This window comes from Haemorhous mexicanus, chromosome 4, assembly GCF_027477595.1.
Source record: "Haemorhous mexicanus isolate bHaeMex1 chromosome 4, bHaeMex1.pri, whole genome shotgun sequence".
Taxonomy (NCBI): Eukaryota; Metazoa; Chordata; class Aves; order Passeriformes; family Fringillidae; genus Haemorhous; species Haemorhous mexicanus.
This window is the reverse complement of record NC_082344.1, coordinates 51,139,099-51,159,401: the sequence shown is the minus strand read 5'-3', so window position 1 is coordinate 51,159,401 and position 20,303 is coordinate 51,139,099. Positions and strand designations below refer to the sequence as shown.

At 37.0% G+C, this 20,303-nt stretch overlaps 2 protein-coding genes across 2 annotated transcripts in view; one reads left to right on the top strand and one right to left on the bottom strand.

The window, feature by feature from the left end:
- Nucleotides 1–3,514, bottom strand: part of FRYL (FRY like transcription coactivator) — a 167,311-nt gene extending 163,797 nt beyond the window's left edge. Inside the window, exon 1 of the mRNA XM_059844864.1 lies at nucleotides 3,426–3,514. The gene's annotated coding sequence lies outside the window, so the exon portion shown is untranslated. The remainder of the gene's footprint in view (nucleotides 1–3,425) is intronic.
- Nucleotides 3,515–3,543: 29 nt separating this feature from the next.
- OCIAD1 (OCIA domain containing 1) lies at nucleotides 3,544–19,027 on the top strand. Its single transcript, XM_059844875.1, has 8 exons — nucleotides 3,544–3,651; nucleotides 4,949–5,033; nucleotides 8,144–8,197; nucleotides 8,727–8,774; nucleotides 11,760–11,889; nucleotides 14,038–14,246; nucleotides 15,615–15,764; nucleotides 18,601–19,027. The coding sequence occupies exons 1-8, from the start codon at nucleotides 3,607–3,609 to the stop codon at nucleotides 18,636–18,638; spliced, it is 759 nt and encodes a 252-aa protein (XP_059700858.1). The 5' UTR covers nucleotides 3,544–3,606; the 3' UTR covers nucleotides 18,639–19,027.
- The last annotated feature ends 1,276 nt before the right edge of the window (nucleotides 19,028–20,303 follow it).

Genomic DNA, 20,303 nt, shown 5'->3' with positions numbered 1-20,303 from the left:
AGTTGAAAAAAATTCTATTAGAAGTTCAGAGTTTTGTACCACACTTTAACAATTATCGTTTATTTGCAGTAAAAGCCCCTCCGTGTTCATCTATTCATGTCCACGTGCTGCATACCCTTAAGACAGATTATGTACATCAACTTTCAGAAACCAGTAGGAAAAGAAAGCAGGAGAGGAAAAAAATAAAGGTATCCTGGTAGCTGAGGTTAATTCTTCCCTGTGGCTTTAAGAATTTTGTGGAGTACTTTTTACTGTATTTTAACAATTGTACCACAGTCCAAACGTGGGTGATAGAGCACCTAACATGACAAACAGGATTCATTGCTCCTGGTGTTGTGTATCATTTCAGACAATTGATTGAAGCAAAGTATGTCACAGGTTGCTTCTGATTTTGAAGTTATTCTGAGTTAGGGGCTCAGTGATCTTCCCAATAAATGCAGGTAACTGATACAAGAGCTGCAGAACCTCACCACCAACGAAAATCAGATCACTGGTATTTAACCTTGAGCACCTGAACTTTACAGGATGTACAATCATTTTCAGACCCAAATGCTCCTTTACCTGTCAGCTTTACAAAATAGCTCTAAGGATTAGTTAACATGTAAAGTAATTTTCAAAGTACATTACAGTACCAGTTAATATTAAAGGCAATCATTATCTATGTGGGTAAAGTCCTTACTGATTGAGGCTTTGACTATCAGCTCCTCAAAGACACTCACTCTTGATTCTTGCTGATGTGCCATAATGCTTCAGGCAAATAACTGATTCTTTGTTTGTCACCAGTTGTAGTAGTTACAACAATGCTCTTGTTTTGGTATGAGGCATTGTTATTTCCTCATTAGGGAGACATTTTTCCAAATACAGTCCTGTTAACTCTTGGCAGTCACCAGAACCTCTCAGCTGTTACATTTTATTGTATTGTCCAGAGCACCAAGTAAAAAACAACAGAAAAAACCCCCCACTATTCACATTGTTTTTTGTACTTAAGCACATACACTTCCAGTACTTGCTTTGGAGACTTTCCTTACCAGATCAGTGTTTACACCAACTCTTTCATATATCTAATAGTTTTAGTTATGTCTTATACAGTACTGTAAAACTTATTTGTTAGGCCACCTGTGTTTTGCAGTGGAGTTGTATAAAACCTGTCACTGGCTGTTAACAAAGGGATGAAAAAAAATTTATCATAAACTTTTAAACCACTTGACAGACTGCACAGAGCTCACCCCAATAATTCTTTGAGCTCCACCTTCAAGAGTGCTGCATATTCACCACTTTACTTTGCAAAGTACTGCAATTAGAAACCATGTGACTTTCACACCTTCCAACTTGTTAACCTAAGTAATCAGTTCGTTTTGAGAGAATCTCATCATTTGAAAGTTTTCATTTTTCTTTCAAGGCATCTCCTTCACAAAGAAATAAGTTCCGATTTCTAAAGGTTAACTATCAAGTTTTTTTGTTACAGTATTTTGAATCTCAAATATATTCTTCATTCTTACAATGATACTAAGTCATAAAAGATAAAAAGTTTAGAGACATAGATATTTGAGTTGTAATACTTGTAAAAATAATTTTGACTCCTAAAGTGGCCCAAAAATATATAACTTTATACGAATAATCTACTATTTTTGTGTTTAAAACAACACAGAACAGCAATTATAAAACAGCTGCTGAAGTGTCAAACCACCATTGTGCCTGTTGTTAAAACAGACAGTTCAAGATCCCTGACATTTTTTCTCTTAAGAACTACCCTATTGCATACATTTATAAAAAAATGGCATATTGCATAATGGCACCTGTTAAAGCAGAAAGTAGAGAAAATAGTATTCAAGAAAGGGGTTAAATATCTAGCCTTAAGCCTTGCAAGAGAACAACATTTAATGTTTATCAGAAGGACTTGGTGATGCAATCATCAATTGCAAACTGAAGTTCTCACAGTTGCATGAAAGACAGCATGATTACAAAGGAAGTTGTAAAAAAAAGACCAGAGGGTCAGAAAGGGTGTCCTTGCTAACATTTCTTTCAATGAATGAACTTCAACAACCGGTCTTGAGTACAGAGAATTAAGTGCCAAGGATATGCTCTACCATCGATGCTGCATATGGCCCTACAACTGAAGCTCTAACAAATGGATGTATGTAGCCAGGTGAAACCTTTAAGTCTCTCACAAGCAGGGTGTACTAGGAAAGATTTTTGAATGGATCGTAAACTCATCAGTTTGCTGCATTATTTTAATTTTTCCCCATTAGAAGTCTAAGAAATTTGAAGACAGTGAAGTGAGAAAACTGAATGGATAACTATTAATTTTACAATAGAGAAGCAAAACAGCAGCTCAAAGTTATTATTTTCTACAATGCAGGAGACTGATTGCCATTTCCTCCCCACTGAAGCTCCTTGTTTAGAGGAAGTGCAATTCATAAGCATGTCCTACCCCACAAAAGTTAAAGATTTAAAAACCCACTGTATTCTTTGCACAGGTAAGTGGAAAACAGCATGAAATAAGTTGTCTTAATAAATGAGCTATAGTCCCATAAACAAAACTGTCTTGAGCTGATGAGGCAAAAATCTTTTGCCTTCCAACTAATAATGTGCATCATGGATGGTCATGTATTGGAGAATGTTTCATTAGCACGGGCCCAGGTGACAAGCAGAAATAAAGACTGCCTGATAACAACAATTACTTCCAATCTCATGTAAATTATAAATGTATTTATTGTATGATGAGAGGTATGAATAAAAGAACCCCACTATACATAGTTTCTGGTTCTATCCACCTATTTTGTTTCAAGAATCCAATCTCCTCTATAGCTTTCATTAGTCCATTTGCCCTAGGCCCTTCACATGTTCACAGTATTCCTTTTATAGTTCTTTTCCAATTTCAGACCTTCAATTTCAAAGACCTTCCTTCTTCTGTCTTCAGGCATGGACCCCTTTTTCTACAGCCATCAGAAAGCAGCAATTTAAGCCTAACTCCGGGGTAAAGAGACAATGGCTTGCTGTACGAAGGGCTTAAAGGGAGTGGTACATTCCACACGCAAGTACGGGCACATCAGCACATAGTGAGCTCAAGCCATAGTACTGCGTGTTTACAAGAAAATGCCAAGGCACACCTTGCACTATCAACACCATACCTTTTTTCCCCTCAACTTCTCCTTACTTCTCAAAAACTGCAAGCACCTGCTAAAGCTGCCATTTCCACGGCATTAGCTAGAATCAAGCACACAACTTCCTAGTCTTCCACTCCAAGACAATCAATCCTAACCACCAAATTAATACCACTTTCAAGCTCAAGAGCTGCCCAGCAGACCCTTGCTTAGTCCTGACTGAGAAAAACCCCTTTTTTTAGGCAACAGAGATCCTTTCCTTTTAGGATATTCTGGCCACGCAACTTTAGCAAGCGGTTAGCAAACCCGTGGGTACCGTACCTACAGCTGGAGCTAGGCAGGGACAGACGGAAGCTTTTCGCTGCCCTCTGTGAGGGGCCCGGCCCGGCCCCAGCGCAGACAGCGCTGCCGAGCCAAGCCCGCCCCGCCTGCGGGACTGCCGGCTGCGCGCACGCGCACCGCGCCCTGCGTGCGCCGCGCGCACTTCCGGGTCACTGCGGCCATGGAGGCCGGGCAGGGACCCGGCCCCGGCGGCGACACGGCCGAGGTAACTGCGCTGGCTCGGCGTCGCTGCCGTGGGGATACCTGGCGGGGCTGGGGGCGGCGAGGCGGAGGGCTCGGGCCAGGGAAAAGGGATTCCTGTCAGCCGCTCGGCCGCCCCTGCTCTGAGCTCCACGCGGGGCCGGTGCCCTTGAGGCCTCTCGGGGGCCGAGCGGGGGTCCTGGCAGGAGGTGAGGAGGTGTTCACGTGTGACCGTGAGCCAACGATGTCCTCAGGTACCAGTGGCATCTTGGTCTGAATCAAGAATAGTGTGGCCTGCAGGACCAGGGAAGTCACTATCCCACTCTCGTCGGCACTGGTGAGGCCACACCTCAAGTATTGCGTTCAGATCTGGGCCACTCAGTTCAGGAAGGGCACTGAAGTGCTGGAGCGTGTCCAGAGAAGGGCAACTCGTGAGGAGTCTGGAGTACAAGTCTTATGAGGAGTGGCTGTGGGAGCTGGGGTTGTTTATCCTGGAGAAAAGGAGGCTCAGGGCGACCTTATCACTGTCTACAACTGGCTGAAAGGAGGTTGTAACCAGGTGGGGATCAGCCTCTTCTCCCAGGCAACCAATACGATGCAAAAGAGCATCGTATTAAGCTGCACCGGGGTAGATTTAGATTAGACATTAGATGGAATTTCTTCACAGGAAGGGCCATTAGATATTGGAATGGCGGGTTCTGGAGACACCGTCCCTAGTGGTGTTTAAGGAAAGACTGGACATGGCACTTAGCGCCGCTGTCCGGTTGACAAAGTGGTGTTCAGTCCTAGATGACCTCAGAAGTCTTTTCCAACCCAATTGATTCTGTGATTCTCGGTTCCCCTGGTGCCAATGGCCTTCCCATGGCGGGACAGGGTCAGCACCACCGCACAAACCTCGCACACGCTGGTGAAGCAGCTGGTCAGCTCTCGCTGAATTACATCCCTGTGAGCCAACAACACACCCTGTCGTCTTTGAAACCCTGAGAAATACTTCAAAAAGGCTTAATGATCTGTCAGATGTCAGCTATTTGGAAGGCTGGTTGGAGGGACCAAAGCAGGCTTTTCTAAAGTAAAGGACTGAGCTGAGTTGGGTTCTGACTATGCACTAAGTATTTCCTGCTCTCTCATGTAATTTTTAGAAGCACTGGATTTTTAAAAATTATGTATTTCATGTGACATTTATGGACAAAAGGCACTGATTTCTTAACTGGGTGAAAGTATAGAAACTACAAGGTGTGAAAGTTAGACATTACGTTCTTTGATTGAAAAATGCCCCTAAACTGTTTTGTCCATTCTTTTCTAATTTATTTCACTAATGAAAGAGGGAAGTACCAAAGCCCTATGTTCCAACAGAGGAAGAAAGAAGACTCCTCAAGGAATGTGCTGAAGAGAGTTTTCGCTATAGAGGTAAGCTCCCTTTGCTGGTAAACTTGGTTGCTTTCTTTCCACCCTTAGTTTGTTGCCTGAGGCATTACAGAGGGCCCGGGTCAATATAGCACAACAGAGCATTAATGAGCTTCATGTGTACTAGAACTGTGTCCCAGCAAATGCTGATCCGTGTAGTATTTACTAAGAGTTTGCAGCAGTTTTGTAAAGGTGCAAAATAATTTCTAAGTTGCATGCCTTATAACAAGATATCTTAATATTTTAAGTATTAAAAGTCTGAAAATAGATTTAATTACTGAGTCTCATTTATATTACTGGATTTTCTTTCTTGTGTTATTTCTGCATTTTTATTTTCAATTTTTATTGTTATCTTTAACATGCAAGAATAAAATAACTTATAACCATTGGCTTTCATCTTTATAGAGACTTGTGAAGAGAACAGTATATAAGTAGTCACTCTGTTCAGCTTTTGGAGAAAATTGCCGTGTCTCTGCATAGTTTCTGTAACCCTAAGGTTCAAGGCATGCTTGATTTTTGTACTTCTGGTCTCGAGGTTTGAAAAGACCTGATGTGATTGTTACCTGCTGTTTTATCACACACTAGTAGGTTACTGATGCTGATAGGTGGCTTGGCAAAAACCAGGACAGATGTAGAATTTAGCAGCTGATTTGCTAATTTTAGCACACTGGGGCTCTGATTTCTCATGGAAGCCAGTACTTTCAGGGACAGCTCCTAAGGCGTTGTGATTTTGAATTAATGATTCAAAGTTCTCTTTGTCTTTCTCCATTGGTTTGGCATTCTCCTCATCCACTTTTATACAAATACTTGGAAATCTTCAGCATATTTTCTAAAATGTACATTTTCTGTATAATTTTATAAGTGAAAGACGCAGGTCCACTAGTGGTACCATGATGGTTGTGGTTTATTTATAATCTCTCTTCTGGAAGACAAAGAGGAGAGAGAGTTGTTTGTTCCTGAGCTGTTCTGCTGCTTGGCAATGTAGCTCATTGCCCTGTGTGTGCATCTTTATATAGTCCCTGAAGAAACAATATGTAGGTATTACTTGAAAGCCTTAAGTTAGTTTCTTGAGTAATTTCTCTTTAGGGAGCTACAGCAGTAACAGATTTTTTTTTTCAGGGGTTGTGTACTGTGCTGTTATCTCGCTGGGAGAGCCTAAAGTCCATCACTGTTTTCTAGGTCTCCTGTCTTTGTTTCCCTGTTCTGCATATATGTACCAGACTGTTGTATTCACTGTATTAAATGCATACTGCTTGAACTCCCCTTTGCAAGAGGGTGCTTGTGTGACTGCCCTGAAGTCCTCACTTTGTATTATGTCAGCTTTTGTTATTCACTGAGGTTACTATAAATTTGTGTGTTTTCAGTTTGTTTATTCAAATTTCAAGCTGTAGCAAATTTTACTCATTCTTATAAACCATCTGTTTTGTCATAATTTCTCTTGACAGCTTCTGCCGCTAGTCATTTCACAATTCAGTTTAATATGTGATTTATTGCAGTTACTAGTTTGTAATCACATTATCGTATAAATTCTTACCCTCTTAAAAATTCACACTACAGGCTTCAACTTTATCCTGTGCCCTTCTAATCATGCTAACTAACAAAATCAAATCATACTGATAAAACTTTTTTAGGTACCATTTCAGCTCACTTATATCCTCACATACTAGTATAGCCTGGTTTTGATATCTGGAATGTTTCTCTTAGGTCTATAAATAATTTCAGACTTCTAAGGGTTAGACTGAAATCTTCTGTAATAATATTTGAACGCATTTTTCTTTATACATCCTTCCTTCCCTTGTTTTGTTGGGGGATTTTTGTTTGTTTTGTTTTGTTGTTGGCTTTGTTTGCTTTTGTTTTTCTTTTACAATCTAGCTTCAAATCTGTGCTGTTGTTTTATATCTGAGAAAATGTAGAACAGTAAATTTTTGAAAATCTAGGTCTGGAATCTCTAAAAGCATCAGATTTTTAATATCTAATAGGTTGGGAGTTTTAATTTTCTCTTCTGAAGTTTTTCTGTAATCCTACTTTGAACCAAGGAACCAATAGTTCTTCTTACAAGCGATATTCAGTCACATTTACCCTGAGATAGATGCTGGTTGGACTCCTTGCCTAGTTTAGACCTGTCAGAATTTTTGAGGGAATTAGATGTTTATTTGCAAGGTATTCTTTAATACTTTGCTCTCCAGAAATGCAAATTTTTCTTCACATATGAAGTTAATTAACAAATTGTGTGCATCAAAATACTTCAGCCATCTAGTGCTGTTGCAAAAATTTCTCTCCTAGAAGTCACTGAGCCTTTTTGTAGCATCTACATTTTCAGACTTGCATGAAATTAAATTTCTCTATGGCATATTTAAATCTTTAATGTAAATAACTTTAGCCTTCTGTTGTGTTTTTTACTTCATTGTCACTGTATCTTGTGCAGTGGTCAGTAGCTGCACAGTAATCTTCCCAGTAAAATAATCATCATTGCTTGAAAGAAGCATTCATTTTGTTTTTTGCGATCTCCAAATGCTTCTTGCCACATAAAGTCTTTCAATATAATAAAAATTGACATGAACTGTTAGGTTGGTTGTGGTAGGCAGTGATAGTCTTCCAGAATGTTGTTTTCTCTGCATTTCTGACCCTAACCTCAGGTTGTAGCTGGGGGAGCTGTAGCTCTATAGGAGTTAAACTTTTTCCAAAATTCTTATCTTAAAACATCAAGAGTTTAGATTATCAACAGTTTTTAGAAGCACTGGCCTCTATGTAACTTCCTTCTGTTGTGAAGAACTGTGTATGCCTGTCTGCACCTTGTAGCAGTTGTAGCTAGACCTGGAGTCTTGTCTGGAGAGTTTATTCCATCTGACAGTGGCTTTTGTATTTTAGGAAGCATGAAGGATAATGCAGGCAGGATGACTCATTAACTTGTACGACATAATTTGTAGTAGGTCTTAAAAACTGGAATTGACAATGTTTGATAATTTATATACATTTTGTTAATTTTATATATCTATATCCTTAAACAAATGAGCTTTGGAAGGCATAGCAACTCTCATTTTATTGCATATTTGTTAAATGTGGTAGAAAATATTAAAAATTGTATTTTAAGCAGCTTTTTTTCTTCTTCACAGCTTTTCCTTTGGCTGCAGTGAGCATGCTTGGTACTAGTTTCTTAATTAGAAAAGGTAAAGCATAAAAATACTTCAGTTTCATTTCAGTTTGCTCAGTTGAAATATCTTTCTGCTGTTAGGAAAGTTATTATGATAGTATAATGTCCAATCTACTTGCAAATAAAAGAAGTTCAGACTCTGCAGCTACATGATTTGCATTCCTCAATATAAAGAAGGAGCTGAACTTAAAATCGAGTTCATATATGTTTTACATTGTGTGAGAAGTGCAGTATCTCACTGATTATGAAATAGTATGTTCTTAGTGTGTTAATAAATGATTAAATTTGACTAAATTTAATCATTTATTAAACGATTAAATATGATTAAAGAGATAATTCCTAGATTTTTTTTAATTTTATGGGGAATTCAGATATTAGGAGGTTTTTTTAAAATTTTCTTTAATGTGAAGTGTAAAAGAGTAACCTGCTTCTACAAACATAACTACATTTGAGGTTTTTCAAGTTAATTCTTGATATCTGATTACATATATCTTATGTAATATCATATATCCTATCTTAATAGCTGATTTCATCCTCATTTTCAGGTGTTCTAAGAGATACCTCAAGATTTGGCTCTTTTATTAAAGTTGCATGTAAGTAAAAGCTATAAAGCTATATGTAAATTCAGCTTCTATTCATGCTGTAAGTTCTGGACTCTTATGCAGATGTAATTCCCCTGGGGCTGGCCAATTCACTGTGACTCAAGTTGGCAGGGACACGTAAGGACCAGAGTCCGAACTCCCTGCTCCTGACAGAACAACTTAAAACTACACCATGTGACTGAGAGTATTTTCTAGATGCTCCTCGAACCCTAACAGGCTTGGTGCTGTGTCTGCTTCCTTGGGGAGCCTGTTCCAGTGCCTGACAACCCAAAGTGAAGAACCTTTTCCTAATGGCCAGTGTGACCAATGGTTTTAAACTAAAAGAGGAGAGATTTAGATTAGATGTTAGAAAGAAATCCTTTACTGAGGGTGGTGAGGCACTGGACAGGTTGCCCAGAGTAGTTGTGGATGCCTCATTCCTGGAAGTGTTCAAGGGCAGGTTGGATGAGGTCCTGAACAACCAGGTTTAGTGAGGGGCTTCCCTACTCATGGCAGCAGGGCTGGAACTAGATGATCTTTAAGGTCCATTTGCAACCCAAACAATTTTATGATTCAGTGATTTATTCACTGTCTGAATTTGTACTGCACATTTTGCACAACTTTTGTTTATAAGGTTTGTATAAAATTGCTTGGTAAGTGTAACATAATCATTTAAGATAAAAACGTTGTGAATAGATACTGTGCAACCTTGCTTTAAATTACATTGCCAGAATACACCCACCCCTCCCTTCCGAATTTGAAGGTCTTTATTCATGTATCTCATGTATCCCATTCAGGCTATTTTAATTACTTTTTTTTTCCTGGACATTATGTATATACAATTGTAGGAAAAAAGCAATTTCATGTGAATGATTTTTGGACGAAGTATAAGCAAAAATAATTTATTAACTTAATAAATTAGCCTTTTCAATGTTATACAGGACAGTAAAACAGGAAGTTGCCATCTTGCCAATCTGTGCAGATACAGCTAGTTTATTTCAGTGGGAAGAGGGTAAACCCCATGACTTGTGGTCAAGGAAGTGTTGTTTAAGCAGATAAATGAATGTGAGAGACTAGGGCTCCAGTTGTTTATGCTAAATTCTGGTTACTTTCTTTGAACACCAAACAATGGTGTAGCACAAACATTTCTAATAAATAATAGAACGGCTATTTCCCCAATCACTCCTACACATAAGGGCCACATTCTTCTTATTTAATAGAACTAATTTATTGAAATCAGAGGGAAAAATAAGGTATAGCTGGGCTGGCCAGGATGTTCTGCCTCTAGGAATTACTATACTTTTCTCAGTGGTTTTTTAGGTACTCTCAACAATTTACTGAAACTTCTAGTTAGCCATGGCTGATTCACTACATGGAGAGCATCCTCTTCAACAGAGCAGTGAGCTATTGGCCCTCTCTGTCTTTGAGAAAGAAGGGGAAGATTCCAATGCCTCTGTGTACTTCATGTCAGTCTGCAGTAGGACCTGGCCATATCTAATCAGCTTCTCTAAGATCTTGTCACAGTGAATGTAGAAGCAAAGAACAATACCTCATTTACTGTGCTAACTTGTGGATCATCTGGCTCTTAGTTCTGTAATAAAATCAATCAAATCTAAAAATGTAATAAAATAGATAAATCTAAAAATGTGGATCATCTGTCTCTTAGTTCTGTAATAAAATAAATCAAATACTTTGGCCAATAATTGCTTTGAGTGAAACATCTTCCAGAGAGATACTTCCCCTTTTCTTTACTAGAAGGCCTCAAGAATAAGAGACTTTCTCTTCCTAATTTTTGCAAAAGAATAATCATCTTTTCTGTTAAGCTTTATTTTGCTAAATATTTAGTTTAAATTCTTCTTAGGCCAATCTAAGGGCTTGTAATTTTTCTCTTTGCACATATTTATTGTATATGAGGTGTTTGGGTTTTTGTAACCCACTAAGCAGCAGAACCCTTACATTCCTCATTTGTAAATGTCACTCGTAGTTGTGGCTGTTCTTCTCTATTCCCTTGGAAAAGGACTTTTACCCTTCTTTTGAAAATAAGACATTAGAACAGGAATCAAAATTTCAGTATCAGCAAAGCAGGCTAGGGTAAAATCCCCTTTATATTGGTTCCCAGGCAATGTAATCTACAGCTGAGAATTGCAGAGGATTAACATTACTGATAATTAAGTCTTTTCTGACTTAAAGATAATTGAGACTCTTAGTCTTCATATTTAGGGCATACTCATTGCACATGAAAGAAGAGTCTGGTCTATTTTCTCCTACAAAATCAACAAGAAAACTGTTAATTCCCACGGAATCCTTCATGCACCATTGACCCACTCATAAAACTTGAAGAAGCCAGTTGATGGAAATCATAAGTTTTAAGCCAGAAAGACCTATATTGGTAATTTATTCTTATGTCCTTTGCAGCAGGTGCAAGTAGCTCATACACTAAATTGAAACCATTTGCTTAGTGATTACAAGGGTTCACCTAATTCAGTTGTTTGCCCCCTGGCAGCCAAATCACAGAATCCTTTACAGAAAATGAGCCTACTGCTAAGTTGATTTAGACATCTCTTCATACTGGTAAAGCCTTTTCAGGATCTGACTGTTCTGATGGACTAAATTAGCAGAATTTACTGCCTGTATTTATTTCTGATTGGTTTATCATCTTTGATAGTTTATTTTGATTTCTGGATCTTGGGAAAAAAAGATGCAATTTAATTTTTTTTTTTGCCACCTTTCATTCACCACGTACTAGCTGAAATCATCTAATGCTCACAACATGTTTAAATCATTGCTTTATGTCTCTGTTCAGCTGTTGCATTGGTTTTAGTACCCTTTGTCTGCAGAAGAAGCAGAGATGATTACTGCATGGTTTTGGTTTAGATCTAAACTGGTTTTCTTTCTTTTATTCAAGATACTACATTATTTATTTGAAATTATTGTTTTAAAACAATGTTGGATATTATAGTGCAGCATATAAACCCATCTTTTTTTCTTTTTAAAAAGTTGCTGGAATGTGTGGATACCTGGCTGGAAAGATATCCTACTTGCCAATCTGTAGCGAGAAATTTAAGAAACTGAAGGATTCCCCAATAGGAGATGTTCTACGACAAGCTCAGAGACATAGTTCACCTAAGTAAGAATTTAATTATCTCTTAAATTTAAAACATATTCTGAATAGGGTATTTTAAACACTAACAGATTAATACTACTTTTGCAGCTTTCCAACACCTTCTGAGCTGCACCTTCCCTCATTACCCATTATCTCAAATCTACCACTTTCAGAAATCTGTATTTGTATCAGTTGGCAAGCTATAAAATACATATTTTGAGCTCTTTACATCAACTGATCACTTTGAGGAGTAGAAAAATAAACACTTTGCTTAGCAAACTGTATTCCTTGTAAAATTGAGAGTGTTTCTCATGGAATTTGCTTAGAGAAGTGTGACAGCACAAGTTGTCTCCTTAGTTTAGAAGTAAGCTAAATTAACTGAAATAAAATAGTGTTACATTCTGGAAGTTTTTCCCATAGTTTAGTTTGATTGAAGTAGGAAAAGGGTGGAAATGATTTCAGTGTTTATCAAAGGAAAGAGCTTAGTAAACAATATCAGTGCAGGAAGAAGCATGGTGGTCAAACTTACTGCTGTTTGTTTAAATCCTTTACATCTGTAACACCATTATGCTGTACATATGAGAAACTCATCAGGTTCTGAAAACTATTTCCTGTTTTCTTCCAGAATGTTTTCTACTTCAACTGGTTTTTAATTGCAAGCTGCTTTCAGAATATGTCACTTAAACCCTTGATTCAAAACTGGGAGGATAGTGTTTGGATAGTGAGTAGTAGTCCTCCTGTGTATGTGCTGAGATTTGTTAAATGTTTATAAAGGATTGGCTTAAATTCTTAAATACACTATAAATTCAGATTTATGACAGTTTTTATTTTGTCTGCAAAATTTACCTTTATTCTGAAATGTTTATGGTTTTATGACATCAAACAATTTCAGGCATTACCACTTCATACACTTACTGTATAGAATCAGCTGAATTGGAGTTGGACTTGTCCCTTCACCCCCCTCCAATTTCTAATATGAAATTGTCATGCTCATTAATTGTGTTTACATGAGAACTTGTTTAAGTACCATCATCTGCCACACCAATAAATTCCTTCTACCGTTAATGGCCCATTTGTATCTGTAAAATTTTATTTCCTAAGTGATAAATTCCTTTTCGTTGGTTGAATAAATAATTTCAATTCATTTCAATTGCATTATTATCCACACACGCTCTTTTAACCCGGCAACAGAAATCATTACACTTTCCTGAGCATTGTATGTCTACTAATTCATGTATTTTGGTGATTTGATTTACCAAAATATACTACGAGTTAAAAACTGATAGGGAGCTAAAAGATTAGGTAGTTTTTTAAAGCTGTGTTTGCATGTATTTTAAAAATATAATTGAGACAATAAAGTGGCTTTGTTCTGTATGTTTATTATGAGAATTAAATTAAGACTAATTGCAAATGTTTTTCATAGGAAACTAAAAGCACAGCTAAGCAGAAATTAAAAGTCAAGAATTAATAAATACTCTAGAGATGTTCTAGTGGCATTCTAGTGGTGGCATTCCTGATAGAGGGGCGTATTGTGTAGTGGCTTGTCTAAGAATATAGTGAACACTTTAATATATCTGGCACCAATTTCCAGAATATTCTTTATATAATATTATCATCTTTCTCAAGAGAAAATTCAATAATATTTTTGAAGAATTCAGCAACTTGATTAATTTTCATCATTTAATTTTCTTAAGATAGCTGTTTGTCCTCCTTCTGTTCTTCAGCCCTGATCAATTACAGCACCTTCTAATGATGAAGGGTTTTAAATATCAAATTCTTCCTAAAAGGCTTTTAAAATTCACTGTAGTTCATATTACCACTAGTTATGTGGGCACACCGTGTACTATTTGTGTCTGATGTGGAGTGTTTTTGTCTGAAGATTCCTTGAGAAAAAGGATTGTAACTTCAATTATTGTAAAGTTCAATATGTTTTGTCTCTTTTCTCTCCTATTCTGGAGGTATGAGCTAAGATTTTGTGGGGAAAGAAGGAGAGAAATTTTTGCAAGTAAAGAAAACACCCAAAACATCCCAAAATTTTTTTAAGATGATGATTCAGTTGGAAACTAAACTATTTAAAATGAAAGAACATTTTCTTGAATTGCAAGTATTTTTATAGTTCCATTTTTAACTTCAGTATTTTCGTATTTAATATTTAGTTCTATTCTTTTCCAGTCGTTCCAGTCGTAAATCTGAATTTTCAGACATGCCTTCTCAGTCATTTACTGAGTCATCTTCTCCAAGAGCTGGATTCCCACCTTCTTCTAGCTATTCAGATGATTACAGCTCAACAGATAGAGCCCTCTCAAGTTATGAGCCTGTTCCATTCAGTGCTTCTCTGAATGAATCTTCACCTACAGGAATTACTGACTACACTGTTCAAGGTGGGTCTTAGTGTTTAACAGTTTGTACTGCAAGGACTCTTGCCTTTCTTTTAGACACTGCTCTTGCTAAACTATGTATTCTCACCCTATGCAAACACACATGGCAAAATGTAGTGGTTTTGAATGAAGGAGCTGTGAAAGAATTACAAGAATTTTTTTACACAGAAGATGAATATAAATTTTATTTTGTGTTCTAACTGTAAACTAGATTCAGGATTTTCTAGCTGAAAATTGTTTTAATTGCAAATAAAGATCCTGAATTAACTTACAAAGTGCAATCTTTTGTGGAACTAAACTTACGAAAAACTCAGCCTGACTGAAAGTTCTCTTTGACTGAAGGAAAGAGGAATATGCCATCCCTTCACTGTACTGAATAAACCACAGCCTACAAACTGCCTGCTGGCCCTTCAAGGTGATTGCAGTTCCACCATCTGTGTGTGGGGCTGTCACTTTATAGTGCTGTAACTCCGTGACATTAAACAACTTCTAACATTTTTTCACAATGGGACAAAATTTTTGTCTCCTGGGAACTGAATGGATATTGTGTTCTATCCACTAGCAGTCTGATTTTCTCACAGAGAACTAAAATGGTTTTCAAGTATGATGCAGCTGTTCCCCTGCTTCCACAGCTATTGCAGGTTAAACACAGGATTCTGAATTCAGGTGTCTCTGGTACACAAAGGAAGAAGATACTGTCAAATGCAGGGTTTTGTACTTTGAATTAGTTTGGATTTTTTCAACTTACTTATGAAAAATGTTTTATTTCACTAAAAAAGCCCTTTCATGCAACTTGGTTATAATTATATGAAAATATCAGATATAAATGTGTCAAGAAAATTGTTACTGCATTTCATCACAAATATCAATATTTGGTAAAACCTTTATTAAGTAACCAAGATTCTGCAATATAAATACAGATAAAAGGATCAAATATTTATCAGGCATCATATGATAGATATTGTCCTAATTCTTTGAAAGCTAAATTTAAAGCCTTTATGCAAACCCTTGAGCTTCATTTAGATTTCTCTTCAGAAATCATATATATCTCAAATGTACAATAATTGTAAATTTTAGATAAAGTGACCAGAGCTATTTTATCCATCAACTACCACATGGTTGTTAGAATTTCTTATGGTAAAATGAAGAAAACTAATTAACAGCCAGTGTTTCAAAGAAGTTTGACAAAATCAGAAGGATAAAAGGAATGGATTGCTTGAAGACCATACATATTCACTGTTGTATTTAGAATTCCAGCTGTCATGCTCCTTTTAATTTGAGATTGAGCAATAATTAACTGGTATTCTAGAAGCCAAATTTTGGTGTGTTATGATGTCATATTTAGTATTTTTCTGTTTGTTTTGTGTACAGAACCTGCTCCAATTCCAGAAGAAAGTCGTAAAAAAAAAGGCATCACATACGAGGAACTAAGGAATAAACACAGACAGACATACGAGGTAATGCAACCACCAAAGGCAGAAACTCCAAGCAAGCTTTCACAGGAAAAACCAGCTAAGGAAGGTAATACACTGATTTACAGAAATACTTGCAAAATTCAGATATTTGCCATAATGTTAAAAATGGCTGCAAACACAAACCTTAATTCTGCATACTTTTTAAGCAATGTATATTTAGTGTATCTGCAGGTATCTCATATGTGATAGATACAGTCTGTAGTTTCCTGTTTCAGATTAATTATTTTTTTGAAAATTTTGGTAATCCCATAGAAAATTGTAATTCATTTTCTCTAGCCATATTGCTTGGTGCCAGACTGAAGAGCTCATAAGTTTTGCTTCATTGAGTATGTTGAGCAACCTCTTTCAAAAAAGAATTCTCTGAGCTCAGAGCTATACCAAAGAGCTATGGGAAAGGGGCGTGTGTTTTAGATAGCATTGTTCTCTCAAAATAGAGCACATGGCTGATGGTTTGAAGGGGAGGGTATTTATTTTATGAATAGTTTCATGTGGAATTAGTGAATTTCTATAGAGGCATTGTTTGTAGAGGTTCATTTTCTACATTAAAACCCAGAGGAAGGAAACGGTATTTGGCAGCAATATTGAGATTTGTTTTCACAGTGAAAAAGAAAACTCTACAGAGTAAAATAAGAATGCAGTGTCTTGAAGAGCAAGACACCATTCAGACAACTTTTTGACTCAGTTTTTTGAAAAGGAGACACAGAAGCAATTCATATTCAATTGCTTGCTCCAGAACTTTTTAAATTTAATATGGCATCTGTAAAAACAATTGTAGCTAGAGGAAAGTTTTACCTTTGAACATACTGATGGACTAGTCACCTTGCATTGTTTGGGTTTGTGTGCACTGCCCAGTCTTGTCAGCCATGTTGCAACAAGGCTTCTAGGAACAGCTGTTGTCTCCTATTAGGCATAATGGGTGGTAACAAGTGTAAAAGAGTGTATTAAAGCAAAACATTCTGAAGCAGTAACACTAAGCTCTGGAACATTGTTGCTTAAGAGTGTCAGTCTTTGATGCTTGTGAATTGCTTTCTGTAGATCATCTATCTTTGGACAGATCTGCAGTCTTGAAAGAAAAATTATAAACCATTTTTGTATAATGATTTTTAACTGTTATTCCAAGGATAAAAGGCTTTCTCTTATCATGTGACTGTGCCAAATGAGACATGAAAAAATTACTGAAGCTGCAGTTTCAGATTGCTTTTAAATTCCATCAGCTGACACTTCATGGGTTTACACCATGTTTCTTTTTCAAGATACTTCTCTACAAGTAGAAAGCCTAGAAATGTCACTTGTGAACCATACAAAGAAATGATAAGCAGCATTCTGAAAACCTTGCCATATTCCATGGCAAATGTGTCTGTGAAATGAGAATAACTTACTTTATTAACTTACTTTATTTTTAGTTACTTGAGGTATGTAAAAGACCTCTATAAAATGTTGATCAAATATTGCATTCTTTCTTTTATATTTCTGGGTTCTGTGTTTGAAGGCTGTACTTGGGCTTTGAGAATAAAACTGAGCAGTGTGTGAGATTTGTAAATAGACTTTTTAAAGTATCTCTTCACATTTTTAGGGAAAAAGAGGAAGGAGGGCATACAAAAATTCAGGAATGGTTTGCACATGCAAGTACATTTAAATTTGCAGTTCAGGGATTACACTGATGTTGATGACTAAGATCCAATTTAGCTTCTTGTGTCAAACTGGACATGTTACTTGCTGTGTGCTTGTTCATACTTTCTGAGTCACTGCCCCTTGGTTCATTCTCTTATCTCTGAGTCCCTAGCAAATAGAACCTTCCTTGCAAGGGCAGAAGGGAAACCAAACTGTGTTTGAACCAGCTTTAAGCAATCCCTAACTTCCATCTGCCAGTGCCTTCTCCCTTCCCTGCAGCAGCACAAATACGTGCATCTGCATAGTGATCTAGACTGGCCCATTTTCCAGGGAATGAGTGCAGCCTGTTCAGCTGCCGTGGTTAATAGAAATGGAAATCAAATCCTGCTTTGAGAGAGCTTCTCATTGTGTCTCACTGCAATATCAGTCACTCCAAAGAGATTTGTCAGGGCATTATGCTCAGTTTGCTGGTAGCTCACAGAGACAAGGACCAGGCGTTTTCCTCCATTCCACTTGTTCTGCTGCATAGTTAGTAATAAACAGTGAGCTTAATAATTAACTTGCAAGTGAATTTATAAAGGGGTACCTGACTACTGTCAGCATTCCTACTGGATCAAATGGAGCCATTCTTAACCTTTTCAGTGATGGCAGTCAATCACAGAGGACTTTGCAGCTCACTTTCAAGGAGCCTGTTTTCACTTTCTGCTTGTTGTTTGGTTACAGTGGCACACTTCTGAGCAAAGCCGTTAGACCACTACCCTGGGCTTTTTCCTCCCTGATTCAATCCTATGCTAAAGGAAGCTGCCTAATAATAATGGCTGTGTAGTTTCCTAGTCGGGATTACTGATTTCTGTTTGTTTGTCTTTGAATGTGTTTTTAACTATCCTGAATACATCCAACTGTGCATGTAACTAGATTATGTGGCCTCATTATTTATTGTAACATTCCTTGCCTGTTTCCTCCAATTGTCTTTGTTTCATTCACGTGTTACATTTGTTTTAAAGTAATTACAAATTCTGTAGAGCAGGAATTAGCACAGTAGGCCTCCTGATTGAATATTAATTCATTAAGGTAAAATGATTAGCAAACTCTTCTCCCCATTTATTCAAAAGTAGCTTTAATTACATGTCTGTTGTGCTGTGACTGACTCTCTCCCCACACACCACTTCAGATGACAGTGCACTTCATTATACTTTTTGGCACTGTATATGATAAACTTTGGCAGTTAAACTATCACATGACTACTTTTGTTTTTCTTTTGTTTTCTTTAGTTAAAGTAAATAAATATGGAGATACCTGGGATGAGTAAGAGTCAAATGAAGAACTGAAGAAAATTACCTCCTGTCAGCTAACTTGAACTTCATCTAGATTAGTCATGAGTATCAGCACCTTTGGTGTGCTCTGCCAGACACAACTAATAATAAATGAGGAGAAAATCCTGACTTCTCAGAAAATTTAAAATTGTATTTATGCTGAATTTTTTTTTAATTTTGCATAAATGAAAAGCAAGGCTACTCTGAGGTGTCATGACTATAAACCATTTGTGCTGTTGTTTAAGAATGAGAAAGGTAATATGAACATAGATCATAAGGTAAAAATACATGTAAATAAATGCAATCCCATGTATCGAGAAGGGAACAATATCAGAATCTTCTCAAATTTTCAAGACTTGCATTAAAAGTTACCTGTAGAACTCAACCTCTCCCCTTGTTTTGTCTGAAAGTGATATGTTGGGAACTTGAAATTGTCATCATACTTGGTTTTTAATGTTGGGAATACCACTAAACTGTTGAGGGGGAAAGGGCTGAAGAGCTGAGCCAGACACTGAAGTAACCATAACTTTTTCAAAACTGTTTCTTGGTGCCAACTGTATTTTTAGATTGATACTCTGACTTGCCCACAACAGGTTTCTACAGACAGTCATTTCTGAAGAAAATAATTGAGTGAAACTGCACGTATTGAAAATAGCTACATTTAAGTGCAGAAGGCTAAACATGACAAACTTTGGTAAAACCTTGAATGATATATTGACTGCTAATGTTAGGCTCTGTATATTTGACCATATTTCTCAATTTTTGCAAGTCATGACAAAACCACCATGTTTATGGAGAAGAGATCCCAATCAATGGAATATTTTGTTATTATCACCTGTAAGAGAAGAGCTACATTGGCAAAACTGAAGAGTTTCTCCTGGTGTTTTCATGACCTACTCTGTCTCTGAACATGTTGCCCTCACTTAGGGATTTTCATGTTCTCACCTGTGCAGTTTTGTCTCCCAGCACTCTGTTTATTTGGGGATTTGGGCTATAAGGGAGCAAAAACCATGATGAAGTTGATAACATAAAAGCATTCCTGACATCCTTGTTGGAGCTGAAAAACAATGCGCCTACCAAGTTGAAAATTCTCAAAGACTTTATTGATTTAGTGGACTTGTAGCAAATGGCACAAATGAGGAGGAAGAAGTGGGAAGAGGAGGATGCTTAAAGAGCCAAATACTACTTAAAATAAAACAGGAAGATTGCTTTCAGAAAACCTCATCTTCTAAAAAATTAATGTGCTAATTGGATAATCTTTTAGTTGTATCAGAAATTTACTTTGTAGAGAGTGCTTCTCATGGCTGTTATGAGGGAACTCTGAAAATACAGTCTGCCAGAATTGTATTGCTGTGATTTTCAGTGTGCTATTCCAAAGCTGATTAGCTTTATCATGAAAATATTCACAGTTTCTTAGTTGTCAGTTATGCAAGTAATAGGAGGCAGACTATTAAGATGATAATAATAGAGCAGATTCCTGTGATGGCGCCTTCCTGCAAAGTGTCTTGCTTCACATTAATATTTTTGAGTGGACAAGCACAGTGTTTTATATAAATCGTATCAGAATTTTTCTTCCTCTCTTAAAGGAGATAATAAAAGGCATGTCAGTAAATGTTGTTCTGTATTGATAGCATTTTTAAATTGAATATAAAGCTTTTATA

Coding starts and splice junctions, on each gene's coding strand:
- OCIAD1 (XM_059844875.1), top strand. CDS start 3,607: ATGGAGGCCGGGCAGGGACCCGGCCCCGGCGGCGACACGGCCGAG. Junction 5,034..8,143: donor AGAGAGTTTTCGCTATAGAG/GTAAGCTCCCTT, acceptor TCTTCTTCACAG/CTTTTCCTTTGGCTGCAGTG. Junction 8,198..8,726: donor TAGTTTCTTAATTAGAAAAG/GTAAAGCATAAA, acceptor CCTCATTTTCAG/GTGTTCTAAGAGATACCTCA.